At 45.9% G+C, this 15,634-nt stretch overlaps 2 protein-coding genes across 5 annotated transcripts; one reads left to right on the top strand and one right to left on the bottom strand.

Moving 5' to 3' along the window:
- The first annotated feature begins 830 nt into the window (after positions 1–830).
- On the top strand, positions 831–9,031 carry LOC108156923 (integrin beta-PS). 3 transcript variants are annotated; one of them, XM_017288679.2, is made up of 7 exons: positions 831–912; positions 3,116–3,788; positions 3,856–4,084; positions 4,699–4,783; positions 6,468–6,902; positions 6,965–8,188; positions 8,266–9,031. In XM_017288679.2, exons 2-7 carry the CDS (start codon positions 3,257–3,259, stop codon positions 8,329–8,331), a joined length of 2,571 nt encoding a protein of 856 aa, XP_017144168.1. In that variant the 5' UTR covers positions 831–912; positions 3,116–3,256; the 3' UTR covers positions 8,332–9,031. The 3 variants fall into 3 exon arrangements, with proteins under 3 accessions (XP_017144168.1, XP_033241937.1, XP_017144176.1); XM_033386046.1 differs by lacking the exon at positions 4,699–4,783 and adding an exon at positions 5,361–5,445 and having other exon boundaries at positions 862–975; XM_017288687.2 differs by having other exon boundaries at positions 863–975.
- Positions 9,032–9,476: 445 nt separating this feature from the next.
- On the bottom strand, positions 9,477–15,480 carry LOC108156916 (regulator of nonsense transcripts 2). Of its 2 annotated transcripts, XM_033386045.1 has the most exons (4): positions 15,462–15,480; positions 11,909–14,627; positions 11,543–11,831; positions 9,477–11,480 (listed from the first exon to the last, which is right to left on the bottom strand). In XM_033386045.1, exons 2-4 carry the CDS (start codon positions 14,548–14,550, stop codon positions 10,728–10,730), a joined length of 3,684 nt encoding a protein of 1,227 aa, XP_033241936.1. In that variant the 5' UTR covers positions 14,551–14,627; positions 15,462–15,480; the 3' UTR covers positions 9,477–10,727. The 2 variants fall into 2 exon arrangements, with proteins under 2 accessions (XP_033241936.1, XP_017144156.1); XM_017288667.2 differs by lacking the exon at positions 15,462–15,480 and having other exon boundaries at positions 11,909–14,783.
- Positions 15,481–15,634: the final 154 nt, after the last annotated feature.

Here is a 15,634-nt window from a genome sequence, read left to right as displayed (position 1 = left end):
TAGCCCATTCAAAATTACGACTCATTTTTTCGTTGCAGGAGAGAGTCAGTGGGACCCTAAAAATATACCGTCTTATTTTCAAAATATTTTTTCGCTTCCGTTATGGCTCTTTTTTGGCATTTGTATACACTATTTCCTTTAATTTGCATTACATTTCTGTTTTCCAAGGGGATTTGAAACATAAGTAATCTACTCTCAGATTGACATGTTTTCGACCTATTCACGCATTTGATTTTTTTTCTCTACATATATCGCGAAACCGATAAGCATCCGTGGTTCTTGTAAAAAAAAATAATATAAAATGCGAAATTTCGGTAAGATAGCTTTCAAATAGAGACTGACTAGTTTCTCCATTCATTGGGGCCTGGGATGTCAAAACATTCTAACGAATGGGCAATGTAGATTTGAAAGTTTCTTAAACACTGTTCTGTATAATATATCTAAATTAGGTTAAAATTGGATTTGAAATATGTCCAGGCGCGATTGCCAGTCACTGTTTTCAGGGCTGCATTTGAAAACTATCGGCTATATATCTCATCCCGGATGGATGGTGGAATAACTGGAAAATTTTTGGAACGGCAAAACCTTGATTTTCAACGTTATATAGAAATCCAATAATATCTATTATTTAAATTTAGCCAATCAATTAGAAAATTGATTCATTAATCGGATAAAATGATGTGGGCATGGTTGAGAGTTCTATCTAGCTAGTAATATTCCACGGAAGATCAAAAACGAAGAATATGTAAAATATCACTTGAATTCGTCAGTATATTTAAGGTATATTTTCAAAATGAGACGGTACGTTTCGGTATATTTCTGAGGGTCGGTCGGTATATTTTATCGATAAGTCCGCGGTCACACTGGTTAAATCTAAGTGGAAGTGCGAACACCGTTGGTGGCGATAAAATAGTAATAATTTTATATTCTTTTCAACAATTCTTGTGTTATTTTTTGTTTCAAAACGCTGACTAGGTACAAATACCTTATATATGTGTACATGAAAAGAAGTGCTAGTAGTGATAGTTCACTGAGTCAGCTTCTGCGGTGCATGCGTGTGTGTGTGTTTTGTGTGGGCAAGCAACTCCACAAGTGTGCGAGAAAATCAAAATAAAAGGCGCAAACCCGCCCCTGATGGAAATACATTGTTCGAAATCCAATTGAAAACGCATCAAACATTGATTTCAAGTGGTGCGAGCGGCTAGAGCGCGAGTGAAATATCTTAAAAGTAGTGAAATTACGTAAGAAATGCTATCAATTTTGACTGCAATTGACCAAAAAAGAAGTCATCCACACACAAAAAACCGTAAAACTGGATATGTGCTGTGTGCTCTCTCTGTGTATTGCTCTGATGATTTCATTCGCAATGACGACACACGCACACAGACACTGACACAGAAATATATATCTTATTTGGCTTGCTGAATCCTCTACAGGGTGTACTCTGCCTGGTGTGACAGTTTTTTTTTTAAGTTTAAAGATCGGCCGTACGCCTCAAATGTTGACGCAGTTGTTGATTACTCTTTATCTCCATTGCGATCCCCACTCCACCTCTTACCCCCCTCTCCCCAGACACCAGACACAACATGATTTTCAATGAGAAGGAGAGACAGTGTGCGCCCTCTGGCAGCGTTGGAACTAGTACGCCCACATTTATGTGCCGCAGATGTTTGTCTGTTGGTCTGTAGGCGGGCCGCACAGTGGAGATTCAGCGGGGTGATCCAAAAGCAATGGCCAAAGCTGATCGCAACACTTCCAATACCCCTACCCCCACCTCTCACCCTGTTTGCAGATGTGGGATTCAGTTTTTTTCGGCGGTGGCGGCAGCACGAATCTCGCAAATAGCGTCTCCCCTGTGCGTGGGCGGCTATATATAGACCTACTCACCCACACGCATACATATGTCTGCATATGTAGCTGCAGGCAATGGCAAAGTGAGAAAGAAGCCAGCCCTTCTGAGATTGCATTGAAAATCTGTTCTGTTATTGAATTGGAATGAATCATTACGGGCGATTTCAGTCGAGTGACCGGATTCATCATGCGCGGGTTCCCGGAAGACATGCTGAGCCATTCGGAAGTGGCCCGAACCCCGTAACACCCTCTTAGGGAGTGCACTCACAAAGAGCTGGCATTGTTTGGGTCTCGTCTCTCTCTTTTGCACAACTCACATTCATCCTCTCTGCGGCCGACCTTTGTTTACGTTTTGCATTTCCTTATGGAAGAGAGTGAAAAGTCGGGGGATTCAGGAAAAAGAGAGGGAGTGACTAAATGATGAATGAGAGGGGGAGTGAGCGGGTGGACGAGCTTGAGTGAGTGGTAGAATAAGGAATGTGGAGAGGAATGGCCAAAGGGAAAACAGGGAATAAGGACTTTGAGGAGTGGTAGTGTATGATGAATGACAGGGGGGGAAATGCGTGCTAGCGAGGGAATTATGAATGAGAGGCGGAGTGAGCAAGTGTCGCTAGCGAATGCTGAATGAGAAGAGGAGTCAGTGAGGGCCATTGACAGCTCCAAGGTGTCCACTCTATCCTCTTTGGCACAAATATTGAGTGGAGCAAACACACACACACACACACATGTAGGTATAGCTGCAAATGCGAGAGCGAGTGCTGGTGTGTGTGTGTGTGTGTGTGTGTGTGTGTGTGAGATGAGTCATCTGGCCGTGATGATGTTCCATTTCATACGCTGGCCCGATAACGGGGCGGGGAAATATATAATTAAACGCAAAGGTAGAAAGACAGCACAAGGCAAAAACTAAACAAAGTAAACAGTAAACGACAAACCGGCTTTAGCGATACCCTCTTAAGAACAAGTTGAAAATAAGTTAAGGCTAAAATGTTCGTTCAGTTTTTGCATAATTAAAAAATTATAATTAATTCAAAAAAGTTTCCAACCTACCCGTACGTCCTGAGAGTACGGGGTATGATATCTTCTGACACACAAATGTATGGAAGATTAATGGAAACTCGCGGATGCCAGCGGTGTGACCAGAGTGCATATACACACCCAAACACACACACACATGCATACATGCGATGCAATTCCTAACGGATATACTCCAATTGGAAAACAAACTCGATCACTCAATTGCAGTTATTTTTTTGTTCTTTTGCAGCCGCACAAAAACGACTGAGAAGGCTGACAGCGAGCGAGTGAGAGGTGCGACAGAGATAGAGAGCCGAGCAACGGCTAAGAATAAGAGCAGCAGACAACACACAGAGAGAGAGAGAGAGACGGGGAGACAAGAGCAACGATAATGTACGTCGCAAAGACAAAAAAGAGCTGCCATTTGGCGGTGCTATCGGTCATGGTCCTGGCCCTGATGCACGCCTGCCTGGTGCAGTGCCAGCTGGCGGGGAAGCTAGTCCAGAATCCGTGCAGCGGCAAGGACAAGTGCCACACGTGCATCCAGACCCAGAGCTGTGCGTGGTGCATGCAGCCAAACTTTGAGGGGCGATCGCGCTGTTTCCAGCACACTTCGCCGGATGTCTGTCCCGAGCAGTTCGTCTGGAATCCCGACACCTCGGAGCAAATTCTCATCAACAAGAACCTGACGCTAGCTGGCGAGAGTCAAGCCTATGGCTCGGCCGGTGGCTTTGGCGGCGGTGGCGCCGCCGGCGGCGGTGGTCAGTACATCTCTGGCGGCAGCTCCTATCATCAGAGTTCCTCCTCCTCCTCCTCCAGCTCCAGCGCCAGTTCCTATGGCTCCCAATACTCTGGATGGTCGGCCAGCTCCGGCGAGATTGTCCAAATCAAACCCCAGTCTGTAAACCTGAAGTTGCGCATCAGTAAGTCAGTCCGGGATCCACATTCGAAGCCCGCCCCTAATCCGGCGGCTGTCTTTTCTGTTAACAGATCAAGTCCACAACCTGAAGGTGAGCTACACCCAGGCCGAGGGCTATCCCGTGGATCTCTACTACTTGATGGACCTCTCCAAGTCCATGGAGGATGACAAAGAGAAGCTGTCTGCCCTGGGCGACAAGCTGTCGGAGACCATGAAGAGCATCACATCGAATTTCCGCCTGGGCTTCGGTTCGTTTGTGGACAAGGTGCTCATGCCCTATGTGTCCACCATTCCCAAGAAGTGAGTACCATCCAAGATGGAGCAAAACAGAATAGAAATTAGGTTTTAGGATTACCAACCAAAAGATTACGAGTATCGGTCTTTTGATGGACCAGCGATGACTCATGAGTATTTCTCTGGAGCCGGCCGCTGATTGTATACGTTTATATAGTCGATTGGATCCTAAGTATGAGTAATTGTTGAGTCAGGCTATGACCTAACGCAGCGTCAAGAGTTTTCGCCATAACAGCCATACAGCCAAGCCTCTCCTTTTGGTAGAATTTCCCTTCTAAAAATTTCTAACCTAAAAAAACTCATTAAATATTGATCGAAAGATGCGAAATCTTTTGAGCTGCTGTTGATGATTATATTCTCATGAATAAATATCCTTATCCGTACCTACATACATAGTATTTACTTATGTTTAAGCTTTATATTATAAACTGACTTTTAACCTAATTTATCTAATTTTATTAAATCAATTCACTAACTTTTGATAATTTATATGATATATATACACCATATATATATATATATTACAACAACATCATGTACACCAACAACAACAACAACAACAAACTACAACAAAAAAACAACACCATCCAATGAATCCGAATCGGAATCGGAATTTGTAGACTCGAGCATCCCTGCGATAACTGCAAGGCTCCCTATGGTTACCGCAATCACATGCCACTCAACAATAACACCGAAAGCTTCTCTGTAAGAGACAATTAATCAATCTATAACTACATATATATATATATAGCTATGCCTGCACCAAATACATATATCCATATCCCCATATCCCCTATCCCTACTCATTTCTTGCTTATGTTTGTGGCGTCCTTCTAACCCTATAACTAATACGTATACCATATCCCTGCTTATGATTATTATGCTATATACATATATACCACTATATATTTATGATATTTCGCACATACAATAGATCGTAAGAGCTATATATTGTATCATTAAGTGTGTGTGTGTGTTTGTTGTGGAAAATCCTACCATTCAGGCAGATGGAATGGGGGGGATCTATTATACTACATACTCGTACAAATATAAATCGTATTGCATTCGTATCGTATTATTTATCGTAATTTAATGCACTTTCTCGATGTCGTCTAAACATTTTTATACAATTTTTCTTTTGTGTTTCTCTCTCTCTCTCTCTTTCTCTCTATCTATCATTTATATCACTCTTTCTATATCTCTATGTCACTATATACTCTTTCCAAAATATTATACAAAATTCAAAAACCAAAAAAAAAATACAAATTAAAAACTAAATTAGCCTGGAGGAGCCATGCCCCAAATGCGCTGCTCCCTATGGCTATCGAAACATAATGGGCCTGAGCACGGACACATATAGATTCTCTGTAAGTCGTCGTCATGCGCCAGATCCAGATCCAGGTCTATATCGGATTGGATCGGATCGGATCGGATCTAACACACGTCCGAGACAAAAACATAACATGCATATTTGGCATTGCATTAGCAACCCATTTAACATATTATTTTTTGATTTTATTCATTATTTTTACTCTAATTTTAATTTATGATAGTTTGCACGTTGCTTGGGACTTTATATGGTTTTGGCATGCTACTTATCTATATCTAATTCTATATAGTATACACTGTGTTCCTTATCTATATTTAAACTTGATATATGCATGGGCATTGGAACGAATCGTTGTTGCATTGCGTGCTATTTCTGTTATCTATTTAACACCTTCATATATCCTCTACCACACATATATCCCTCTCCCACTACTATGATCCCTACCACTGAGAAACAGTATGCAAGGCTATGGCCTCTGGCTTGTGCCAAACAGACTGTCCAGCAGTTCTTCGCCCTAAGATCAGGGAAGATCAATCTTTGAGCCAATTCCAAACAGGTTCTAGCCCCTATATGATCATGAAACTTTAAGAGAACGACTAGCAAATAGCTTCCAGTATTGGCCTATATTTTTGCCCTTAATATGCTCATTGTATCGCTAAAAATATGAGACCGATTGACCTATTGATCGATCGAGTATGATGTCATGAAACCATAGAACCGATTGAATTTCAAATATCGTAAAGTTATGCCTAAATATATATACTGTATGGCTTCTATGGAAACCCTTGTTTCTTGATAATGGAACCTTGAACAGAGCAACAGTTCGTCATGTATGCATACTGTATCTTATCGGGCATAGAGCCGACACCCCTTATCTTGACTAATATTGATAGAACCGAATCGGAGGTGGTCTAAAATTCCTACTTCTCTTCTTCCACATCTCTCCCTCTCACTTTCACTTGCTTTCTCCTTGGCTAACTGCTCGAACAACACTGCTAAAACCCATCAACAACGACCCAACAAATAACTAATCCTGTTTTTCTATTCGCCTGAGCACAGAACGAGGTGAAAGATGCCGCTGTCTCTGGTAATCTCGATGCGCCCGAGGGCGGATTCGATGCCATTATGCAGGCCATTGCCTGCCGCCAGCAGGTGGGATGGCGTGAGCAGGCCCGTCGCCTGCTCGTCTTCTCCACGGACGCCGGCTTCCATTATGCGGGCGATGGCAAACTGGGTGGCGTGATAGCGCCCAACGATGGCGAATGCCATCTGGATCTGCAGGGCATGTACACGCATTCGGTGATTCAGGACTATCCGAGCATCTCGCAAATCAACCAGAAGGTCAAGGAGAATGCCATCAACATCATCTTTGCGGTGACCAATTCGCAGTATACCGTGTACGAGAAACTGGCCGCCCACGTTCAGGGCTCCTCGGCGGCCATCCTCTCGAATGATTCGTCCAATGTGGTCGATCTGGTGCAGAAGGAGTACAACGTGAGTGAACAGTAACTCTTTATGCTCTCTGAACTGTAAAAACTATAACTATACAATTACAGAAAATCTCCTCGTCGGTAGAGATGAAGGACAATGCCACAGGCGACGTGAAGATTACGTACTTCTCGTCCTGTTTGACAAACGGACCCGAGATCCAGACCTCCAAATGCGACAACCTGACGGTGGGCAAGCAGGTGAGCTTCACGGCCCAGATCCAGGTGTTGAAGTGCCCGGAGGATCCACGCGACTGGAATCAGGTTATCCAGATCTATCCCGTTGGCATCAACGAGAGCATGGTGATCAAACTGGAAATGCTCTGCTCCTGCCCCTGCGAACATCCCGGCTCCATTGGGTATGAGGAGCATTCGCCGCACTGCAACAACTACGGCACCTACATGTGCGGCATCTGTGACTGTGGCGAGCATCATTTTGGCAACACCTGCGAGTGCTCCGTATCGGACATGAACTCAACGATCAACAACGATGCCAGCTGCCGGGCGGACAACACCACCAATGTGGACTGCAGCGGACGCGGCAATTGCGTGTGCGGCTTCTGTGAGTGCTTCAAGCGACCCAATCCGGAGGAGGTAATCACTGGCAAGTTCTGCGAGTGCGAGAACTTTAGCTGCGAGCGTAACAAGAACCAGCTATGCTCTGGGCCCGATCACGGCACCTGCGACTGCGGCCGTTGTGTATGCAAGCCCGGATGGACGGGCAGTAGCTGTGCCTGCCAGGCCTCCAACGACACCTGCATACCGCCCGGCGGTGGCGAGCTCTGCTCCGGTCACGGCACCTGCGAGTGTGGCGTCTGCAAGTGCACGGCCAACGACCAAGGCCGCTACTCTGGCCGCCACTGTGAGAAGTGCCCGACTTGCTCGGGCCGCTGTCAGGAGCTGAAGGATTGCGTACAGTGCCAGATGTACCACACCGGAGTGCTGAAGAACGTGGATGATTGTGCCCGCAACTGCACGGCCTTCACGCCGGTGGGCGTTGAGAAGGTGACAATCGATGAGCACAAGGACGAGCAGATGTGCACATTTTTCGACGAGGATGACTGCAAGTTCATGTTCAAGTACAGCGAACAGGGCGAGCTGGTGGTCCATGCCCAGGAGGAGAAGGAGTGCCCGCCCAAGGTCTTTATGCTGGGCATCGTGCTCGGCGTCATCGCCGCCATTGTGCTCGTGGGCCTGGCCATTCTCCTGCTCTGGAAGCTGCTCACCACCATACACGATCGCCGTGAATTTGCCCGCTTCGAGAAGGAGAGCATGAATGCCAAATGGAATGCGGTAAGTCATTGAAAATACTTGCTCATGCTTGCTCGTTCGTTATTCTGATGATCTGTCTGTCTTCCTTTTTCTTTTAGGGCGAGAATCCCATTTACAAGCAGGCCACCTCCACCTTCAAGAATCCCATGTATGCGGGCAAATAATCAAATCAACTGGATTCACTATCCACCATCTAACTAAATATTAGTGAAAAATTCTGTGTCATCCATGGATGGATTGTTTGTGCCTGGGGAGAGACACGAGGCACGAGACACAAGAGTGTCTGTGTGTCTCTTCCCCCAATTAATATCTAAATCTAACTCAACAAAAGCTGCGCCCGATAGTTTCCTGTTGAAGTCAACTGCCACTGAAACGCGTTCTAAACTAAGTCAAATTTATATATACAGATATAGAGCTATATATATACACCCCCCGCAACACCCACCCCCTTCGAGGGCAGCCTTTATACAATGCGTATACTTAACGAGCAAACGATGTGTGCCTTGCTATAAAATGTTTTAGACTTGTAAAATCCATATATACACATATATTGTATAGAGAGCTTCCGTCTACAGAGAGCCAACAGAAACAGACAGCACAAACAAACAGCCAAGAAAATGAACTACGAAACGATTATTATTAGGAATAGATGATTATGATTTATGATTTATATAATGACATCTGTGTTCAGCAGTTCAGCAGAACCCACCCATTACCCCCAACAAATTATCCAGCCAGCACATGAATTTTTGTTTGTATTTTATTTCTAATTATTTGTTTCTTATAATTTGTATTCCATTGATTTTGATATTCTTTCTATTGATTTCTTTTCGAACACTTCTTTCGAGTAGTTTTTAAGCGCAATGTGTTTTTGTACGTTTTATTTACATTTACATTACATTTATATATATATTATATATATGTATATATATTTGTATGTGTATCACTCTTTTAAAGGCAATATATTGCAAATTGTATTGAAAATGACTTAACTCCCTGCCTGCCTGCACCGAAACGGCCCCACCCTCTGATGTCTAAATGTGTTTTCTTTTGTTAAAAATGAAAAAAAAATAAATCTAACTTTAAAATTGTAATATTTAAGCGTATATTAACATTTAAGCTTTTGTAATTGTTAATCTAAAATGCAAGAGTGCGACCGGGAATTTGATTTCTATACGATTTTCATTTTCGTTTTGAACTCATTTTGTACGTTTTTAATTTTTTTTTTAGTTTTTAATTTTCTTTGTATTTATGAGAATATAGAGATAGTCTCTTTTGTGTGTGTTTTGTTTTGAATTGATTTTCGTTCATTAATAGTGAATTAATACTACTATATAAATATTATATCTTTTGCCATTTGTACTGATTACTGATTAACATTTTAAAAGTAAAACAAACGAACGAAAAAAACATTTGTATAAACAAGCAAAAAATAAGCAAAAAAAAAAAGAAGCGTAAAACATTTTGGAGTCATTTTATTTAACGAATACCAATACACTGGCAATATACAAAAATAAGATGGTTAAGAAGAAGAAAATCAAATTGTTTGACGCTAATTTTAGAGGAAATCAAATAAAACGAAAAACAAGTAAAACAAACCAAACGATTCTTGGGGATGTACTATTTTAATGTGTCAAAGTCCAGTCAAAACATTAAGGGGCAAGGGTGCAAGGGGGACAGGAAGGATGGAGCCCAGCTACTATACATGCGCGTGTATATATGTATGTAAATATATCGAATCTATATAGATATTCCCCCCGATCTAAATGAAATTATGGTATATTCTTTATCTCTTGTGTGGGCGCAGGTTTAAGTGTGGGAACAGCCATCGGTTTGGGTGGTTTCGGGTATGGTATGTACGGATGCATATATTTACAACATACATATATGGTATATGGTTTATGGTATATATGCATTTCTATATATGTATCAATCGATTGTGTTGCTCTTCAGCAGAGGGGCGGTTTTTAAAACAAGTCTAGGCAATCGTACGTACTACTATGTGTATGGTTAATTTATACTCTGATCTGCTCTTTATGTACACCATAGCGGAGGGTATCGGATGGGGGAGGGCCTTATAATTTCTTGAGCTGCCATGCCGCTCGATCTGTGCTTGCGTGGGGCATGGCATTGGCAATGAGTGTAGAATCTCCTGGGCTTGCTAGCGCGCTGGCGATGGGTCAAAGCGGATGAGCGCTGTGGTGGGAACTCAACTTAAGTACGGTATAAAAACGTGTATGTCCAGATGTCCTGTGCCTGAGGATTGGACTTAAGCATGGACATGAGACACGGTGTGGATGTGGAAGTGTATGTAGGTTCCTGCAGTCAGAGCATCACGGACTCTTGGAGCACATTTTCCCTATTCGTATTCCCTGTTACAATATTTCAATATTTCGTAAACTTGAACGTTGTTGGGGGCACCATCCATCGTCCATCATCCGCTTTACCCATGGTTACTGCGATGCCAGTGTGTGCATTCCCTGATTGTTAGCTTGACTTGGATTGGTCTGGGATCTGTGGCCCAGAATCGGCCTGAGGCTGTCTGTAGCTGCTGGGCGTCTCAGTGAAATATGAGATCCGCATCGGGGGCGCCCTTTTGGTGTTTGAACTTGTTTTTGTTGGGCTTCTGGTAGTAGCTCTGAGTGAAATTTCGATGCTGCGGCGGCAGGAGCGACTCCTGATAGTCCTCCTCCTCTATGCGCTCGGTGATGTTCAGTGTGAGGCGCTTCACCTTTTCCTTCTCCTCGCGTATCTTCTGCTCTTGCACCTTCAGATTGATGGCCAAGTGGGAGTCTGAGGCACAGACAAACGATTTAAACTGCTGCTTGCCGCCCCTGTTGCCGCGCACCATCAGCACAAATGGAACAGCTGCTGCTCCTCCTCCTGCTGCCGCTGGCGGTCCTGCTGCATTTCCTGCACCTCCTGCATTTACGGGCGGTGCCTTGCCAGAGCCCTCGGGCAGATCGGGTGCTGGCGAGCGAGGAGGCAGGTCTGGACAACTGACTACCTTTGAGATCTGGCCAGCTGTGATCTGCTCGTACGACTTCTTCTGCAGACGCGCCATCATGGGTACGGGTATGTCCTTGGCAGTAGCCTTGACGGGCTCCTTGAGCCGTTCCTGGTACGAATCGGTAGTCATTCTCTCGTATTGCTGCTCGAAATCCAAGTCCTCCTTGGACCATTCCGGCGGTGGCGGTGGTCCCAGTGGCACATCGGTCTCGTTTTCTGTACATTCGTTGCTCTGCTCCGGCTCCAGGCCGGCAGCCTGACGCTCCCGCTGATCGTTCGAGGAGCCAGAGTCCTCGTCAGTGGGCTGTGAAAATGGTCAACGCCGTGAATCATCGAATGGAATCAAGAGAGTTCAAATCTACTTACGCCCTCGTCTAGCTCGCTGTTCTCATTGATGCTGGTCAGATTTGGATCGCTGGCATGCGATTTCAGATGGGGGAAGAGTCTCTCCTGCAACTGATCGATGGACTCCTTGGCCTGCTCCAGGCTAGTGTACAGCTTCAGCTTGGGACGGACAGCGCTCAGACAGTCGCGATATGTGTGATCAACCAGTATGGGAAAGAGATCCGCAGAGCTCGCATTATCCCTGCAGAATACGGGATGGGACTTCTTGAACCAGTAATAGTGCTGGAAAAAAACCAGGAAATAGTCCAGCCTGAAACAGACAAACAAGCAAGAAAGTGAGTGATTAGGTGGGTGTTTCCTTCCCCTCTCCTTCTTGGTTCCACTTACTTCTTGCGCGTGGCCTGGCTGGTGAAGTAGGGGCCGCAGGTGTCGAGAAGCATGCACGCCAGCTTCAGGCGAAACAGGCTGTCCGGCGGATCCAACGGCGACACCACGCTCTGATCCGTGGACACACCCAGCGAGATAATCGAGTACAGGGTATTCAGAATGTGTGTGGACTCCACCAGCTTGTAGTTGTACATTTCGCCCAAATACTTGGCCATGGCTATGCGACGCTGGGCCATACGCGGCGAATGGATCTCGAGGCCGGCGCGTATGTCCTCGAACACATTGTCAATGACAATGGTGACGGCCCGGGGCTGGTAAGAGCTGAGGCCGGACACCAGATCGGCCAGGCAGCGAATGAGTGGGAAGCGCAAAAGAAATGCTTTGCTTAGGCACTTGATGGCATAGCCGCTGGTCTCCGGATCCAGCCAATTGATGCGCCGCAGCATTTTGATGCACCGCTCGACGTTCTGCTTGCACAGCTCCTCGAAGATCAGGTGGCGTATGTACTCGTGAATAACGGGACGTGGCGCGGATTCGCGCTTGGACGACTCTGGGGGCTTCACCAGATAGTAGACACTCTCAATTTGGGCGGCATGACGCGAGTCCATGGCTGTGGCCATCTTCAGGCGAAGCATCTGGTCGAGGAAGACGTTCATGAGCAGACGGGAGTCGCGACAATTGTACAGGTAGACACCGGTCACCTCCACAAATGCGCAGGCCATCTCGATCTGATGATGCTGGAAGTCGCGCAGCAGCATCTTGAGGCATCCGAGGGCGTCGAACTTCTTGAAGAGCCCGAACTTCACTTGCTCCCCAATGAAGCGCACTATCTTTAGCTTGGACTCGATATTCAGTTGATTCTTTTTGCGTATATGCCACTTGAACTCCTTACGCAGCAGCTCGGACAGATCGGCGGCCACGTCTGTGTTGCACATATGAACGATGGCCATGAAGCGCGACAGATAGGGCAGGATATCCAGGCGGGTGCGCTGCACCGAGAATATCGTCCGGGTCAGCTTCTTGCGCTGGTGTTTTGTGTTGAAGTTGAGCAGAAATTCGATGGCGGCCGAGTCGATTAACTCCTTGTTGACGCAATTGAAGAGATTTACGAGGAATATATCGAATTGCTGGCGTATCTGTTGCTGTGTCTGGGCCGTGGTCTGCGGTTGGCTTTGCAGCTGCTGGCGTCCCAGCTCCATCAAAGCGCTGCACATTTTCTGCGGCTTCAAATCGTTAGCCGAGGAGCCCGTGGTTGCCAGCAGGGGTGGAGTGCTTGGCGGTGGCTGGTCTTCGGCTATGTTCTCAGACGGTGGATCTGAATTTGTGGAGGGTGGATCGTCGATATCCATTTCGGCGTCTAAATTGGCATCAATGGCCTCTTCGGTGAGCTCGCTGGGCTCTTCCATGGTCTCTAGGTCCACCTTGGGGGCAGAGAAGTCGGGTAGGAACTGGCGCAGATCGGGCAGATCTGTGTAAAAGGCACGTGTCTCCTCATCGCCCCAAGGATCGAGCACCCCGAAGGCGGCACTGTCCAGCATGTTGTCAATCACTGTACCCGGACTGCAGCACTCAGACTCCTTGGCCAGCTGCGGCAGCGGCTCGGCCAACAGCTCCGACAGGGTCTGGGCGGAGGCCAGCAGCTTGTCGAAGCTCGCCTGCATCATTTCGCACTTCTCGCGCTTCTCAGAGGAGATCTCGCCCTTGCACTCCATCGTGCGGCGTATGTTCTTTGTCATGTTCATCAGTTCGGTCTGCTCAGCCAGGACATGCTTGCACAGGGCCTTGAAGTAGCCCTTGAGCATGGTGCGCAGGTTTGCCTGCTTGTCCGCTGCCAGGAAATCGGATTTGGGCACCTCGACGCCGTACTTGAGAGCCAACTGCTGCATTTTCTGCGGCACCAGGCCAGCATATTCCTCCCCGCAGTGACGGCAAAACGAGAGTATAATGGAGAAGTTGTTATGACCGTCCTTGTCCTGGCCGATTAGCTGCACCAGTACCATGCCCAGCAGGGCCAGGCCGGGCTTCATTTGGATAACACCCGAGCTAATCAGCTCCGCAAAGAGGCGCAGGTCGACGCGCAGCTTGCTCGGGTTGCTGATCTTCTCGGCCTTGATGTTCAGCACCTTCTGCCAAGCCTCCAGGAAGTGCGTGTCGAAGTCCACATAGGTTGCGTGAAGGCGTGAGGATAGCATCACCACCGAAGGTACATCGTTCATCTTGAGCTTGGCCTCCGCCAGGGCGGCACAGATCTCCGAAATATACTTGCTCAGATTCAAGGCGGACAGTTCACGGAGCAGCGGCTCCAGCTGCGTAGTGGTGAACATTTTCAGCTTTTTCACAAACGCTGTGTTCTTCTTCAGGCTGGAGTCGAGGCGGGCAAAGAACTCCTCGCCGGGCAGCTCAATGTTGGCATTTTGCTGACGCAGCAGCCGCTTGCTCTCGATTTTCTCACCCAGCTCGTGGATAAACAGCCGCAGCTCCTCGCGCTCCTCTGCCTCTTTGGCAGCCTCATCGCCACCGTTCGGCGACGCCTCTGGGGCTGCTGCTGATGATGGGGCGGCATGGGATGAGTTTGTTGTCGCGGTTTCCGGTATCTCTACCGGTCTCACTGCTATAGTTGCGCCCGACTTGTTAGCGGGCATGGTGATGGCGAAAAATGTAGTATAATTTTGCCTCACGCACGCCTCGATGTTCTTGTTTTACCGCAAAATCGGGAAATCTATGTTAGGCAAGAAATTTGTTTCATTTAGTGTTGGATGTTAATTTATTACATGCTACACGGCAGGTACACGGTAACTACACATTTGCTACATAATGTGTAGGAAATGACGGTGTGGGCAACAGGCAACAAGGTCCAGCAAGTGCAATGCATGCTAGGTGAGATCCACCCCATATGCCCGATATACCTTGGAGACGAAAAGCCGATTCTTTCTTCAAGATATATTGTCCTCACACGCGAGGTGAGACTCGTAGGAACCTTGCAATTTGCCATGGCTGTTTTTGCCTGTTGTCCATACCCTATTGAAATAGACCATTACAAATTACGACTCATTTGTTCGTTGGAGAAGAGAGCAACAGTGTGACCCTCAGAAATATACTGACGAAATTATATGTATTCCTAATTCCTCATATACCTCGATTTTGATATTCGGTACATAAATTTATCCGATTGACGAATCACTTTAGTAGAAGACTGGATAACTTGAAGTTCTCATTTTTAAATTGTTTATAACATAATGGTTAACACTTTCGACAAAATGAAGTTGCTAACTACACATTCGCTACATATTAACTACACTTTTAAGTAATTATCAAAAGCGACACCGGAAGAAGACAAGTTTGGCCGTTATTTTCTAATTTAAGCCCAGTTAAAGCACCAGTGATCAAGAATATACATTCGATGTGGCCTGGGACATGCCAACTAACAAGGTGAGATACTTAGATAGGGAAAAAAATCGATTGAGCTTAAATAACGACCTAGTTACCCAGAACGAACTTTTTCAGTAATAAATTAACTAAATTCGTGTGCTGTGTGTTTTAGAGATGACAATACCTGCAATTATTTATAGTGACTGCTCCTGGTCACTGCTTGGAGAATACTTTGATAAATATAAGGTGGCTAATCCAGGAAAAATTCAATTCAATACTGAAATGTAAATTTGTTTTTCAATGTCAGATTAACTTAAATTGCAACGGGTTTATGATCTGGGATATAAGTACTATTAT

The sequence above is a fragment of the Drosophila miranda genome, chromosome XL, assembly GCF_003369915.1.
Source record: "Drosophila miranda strain MSH22 chromosome XL, D.miranda_PacBio2.1, whole genome shotgun sequence".
Classification (NCBI taxonomy): Eukaryota; Metazoa; Arthropoda; class Insecta; order Diptera; family Drosophilidae; genus Drosophila; species Drosophila miranda.
This window is presented reverse-complemented; position numbering and strand designations above follow the sequence as displayed.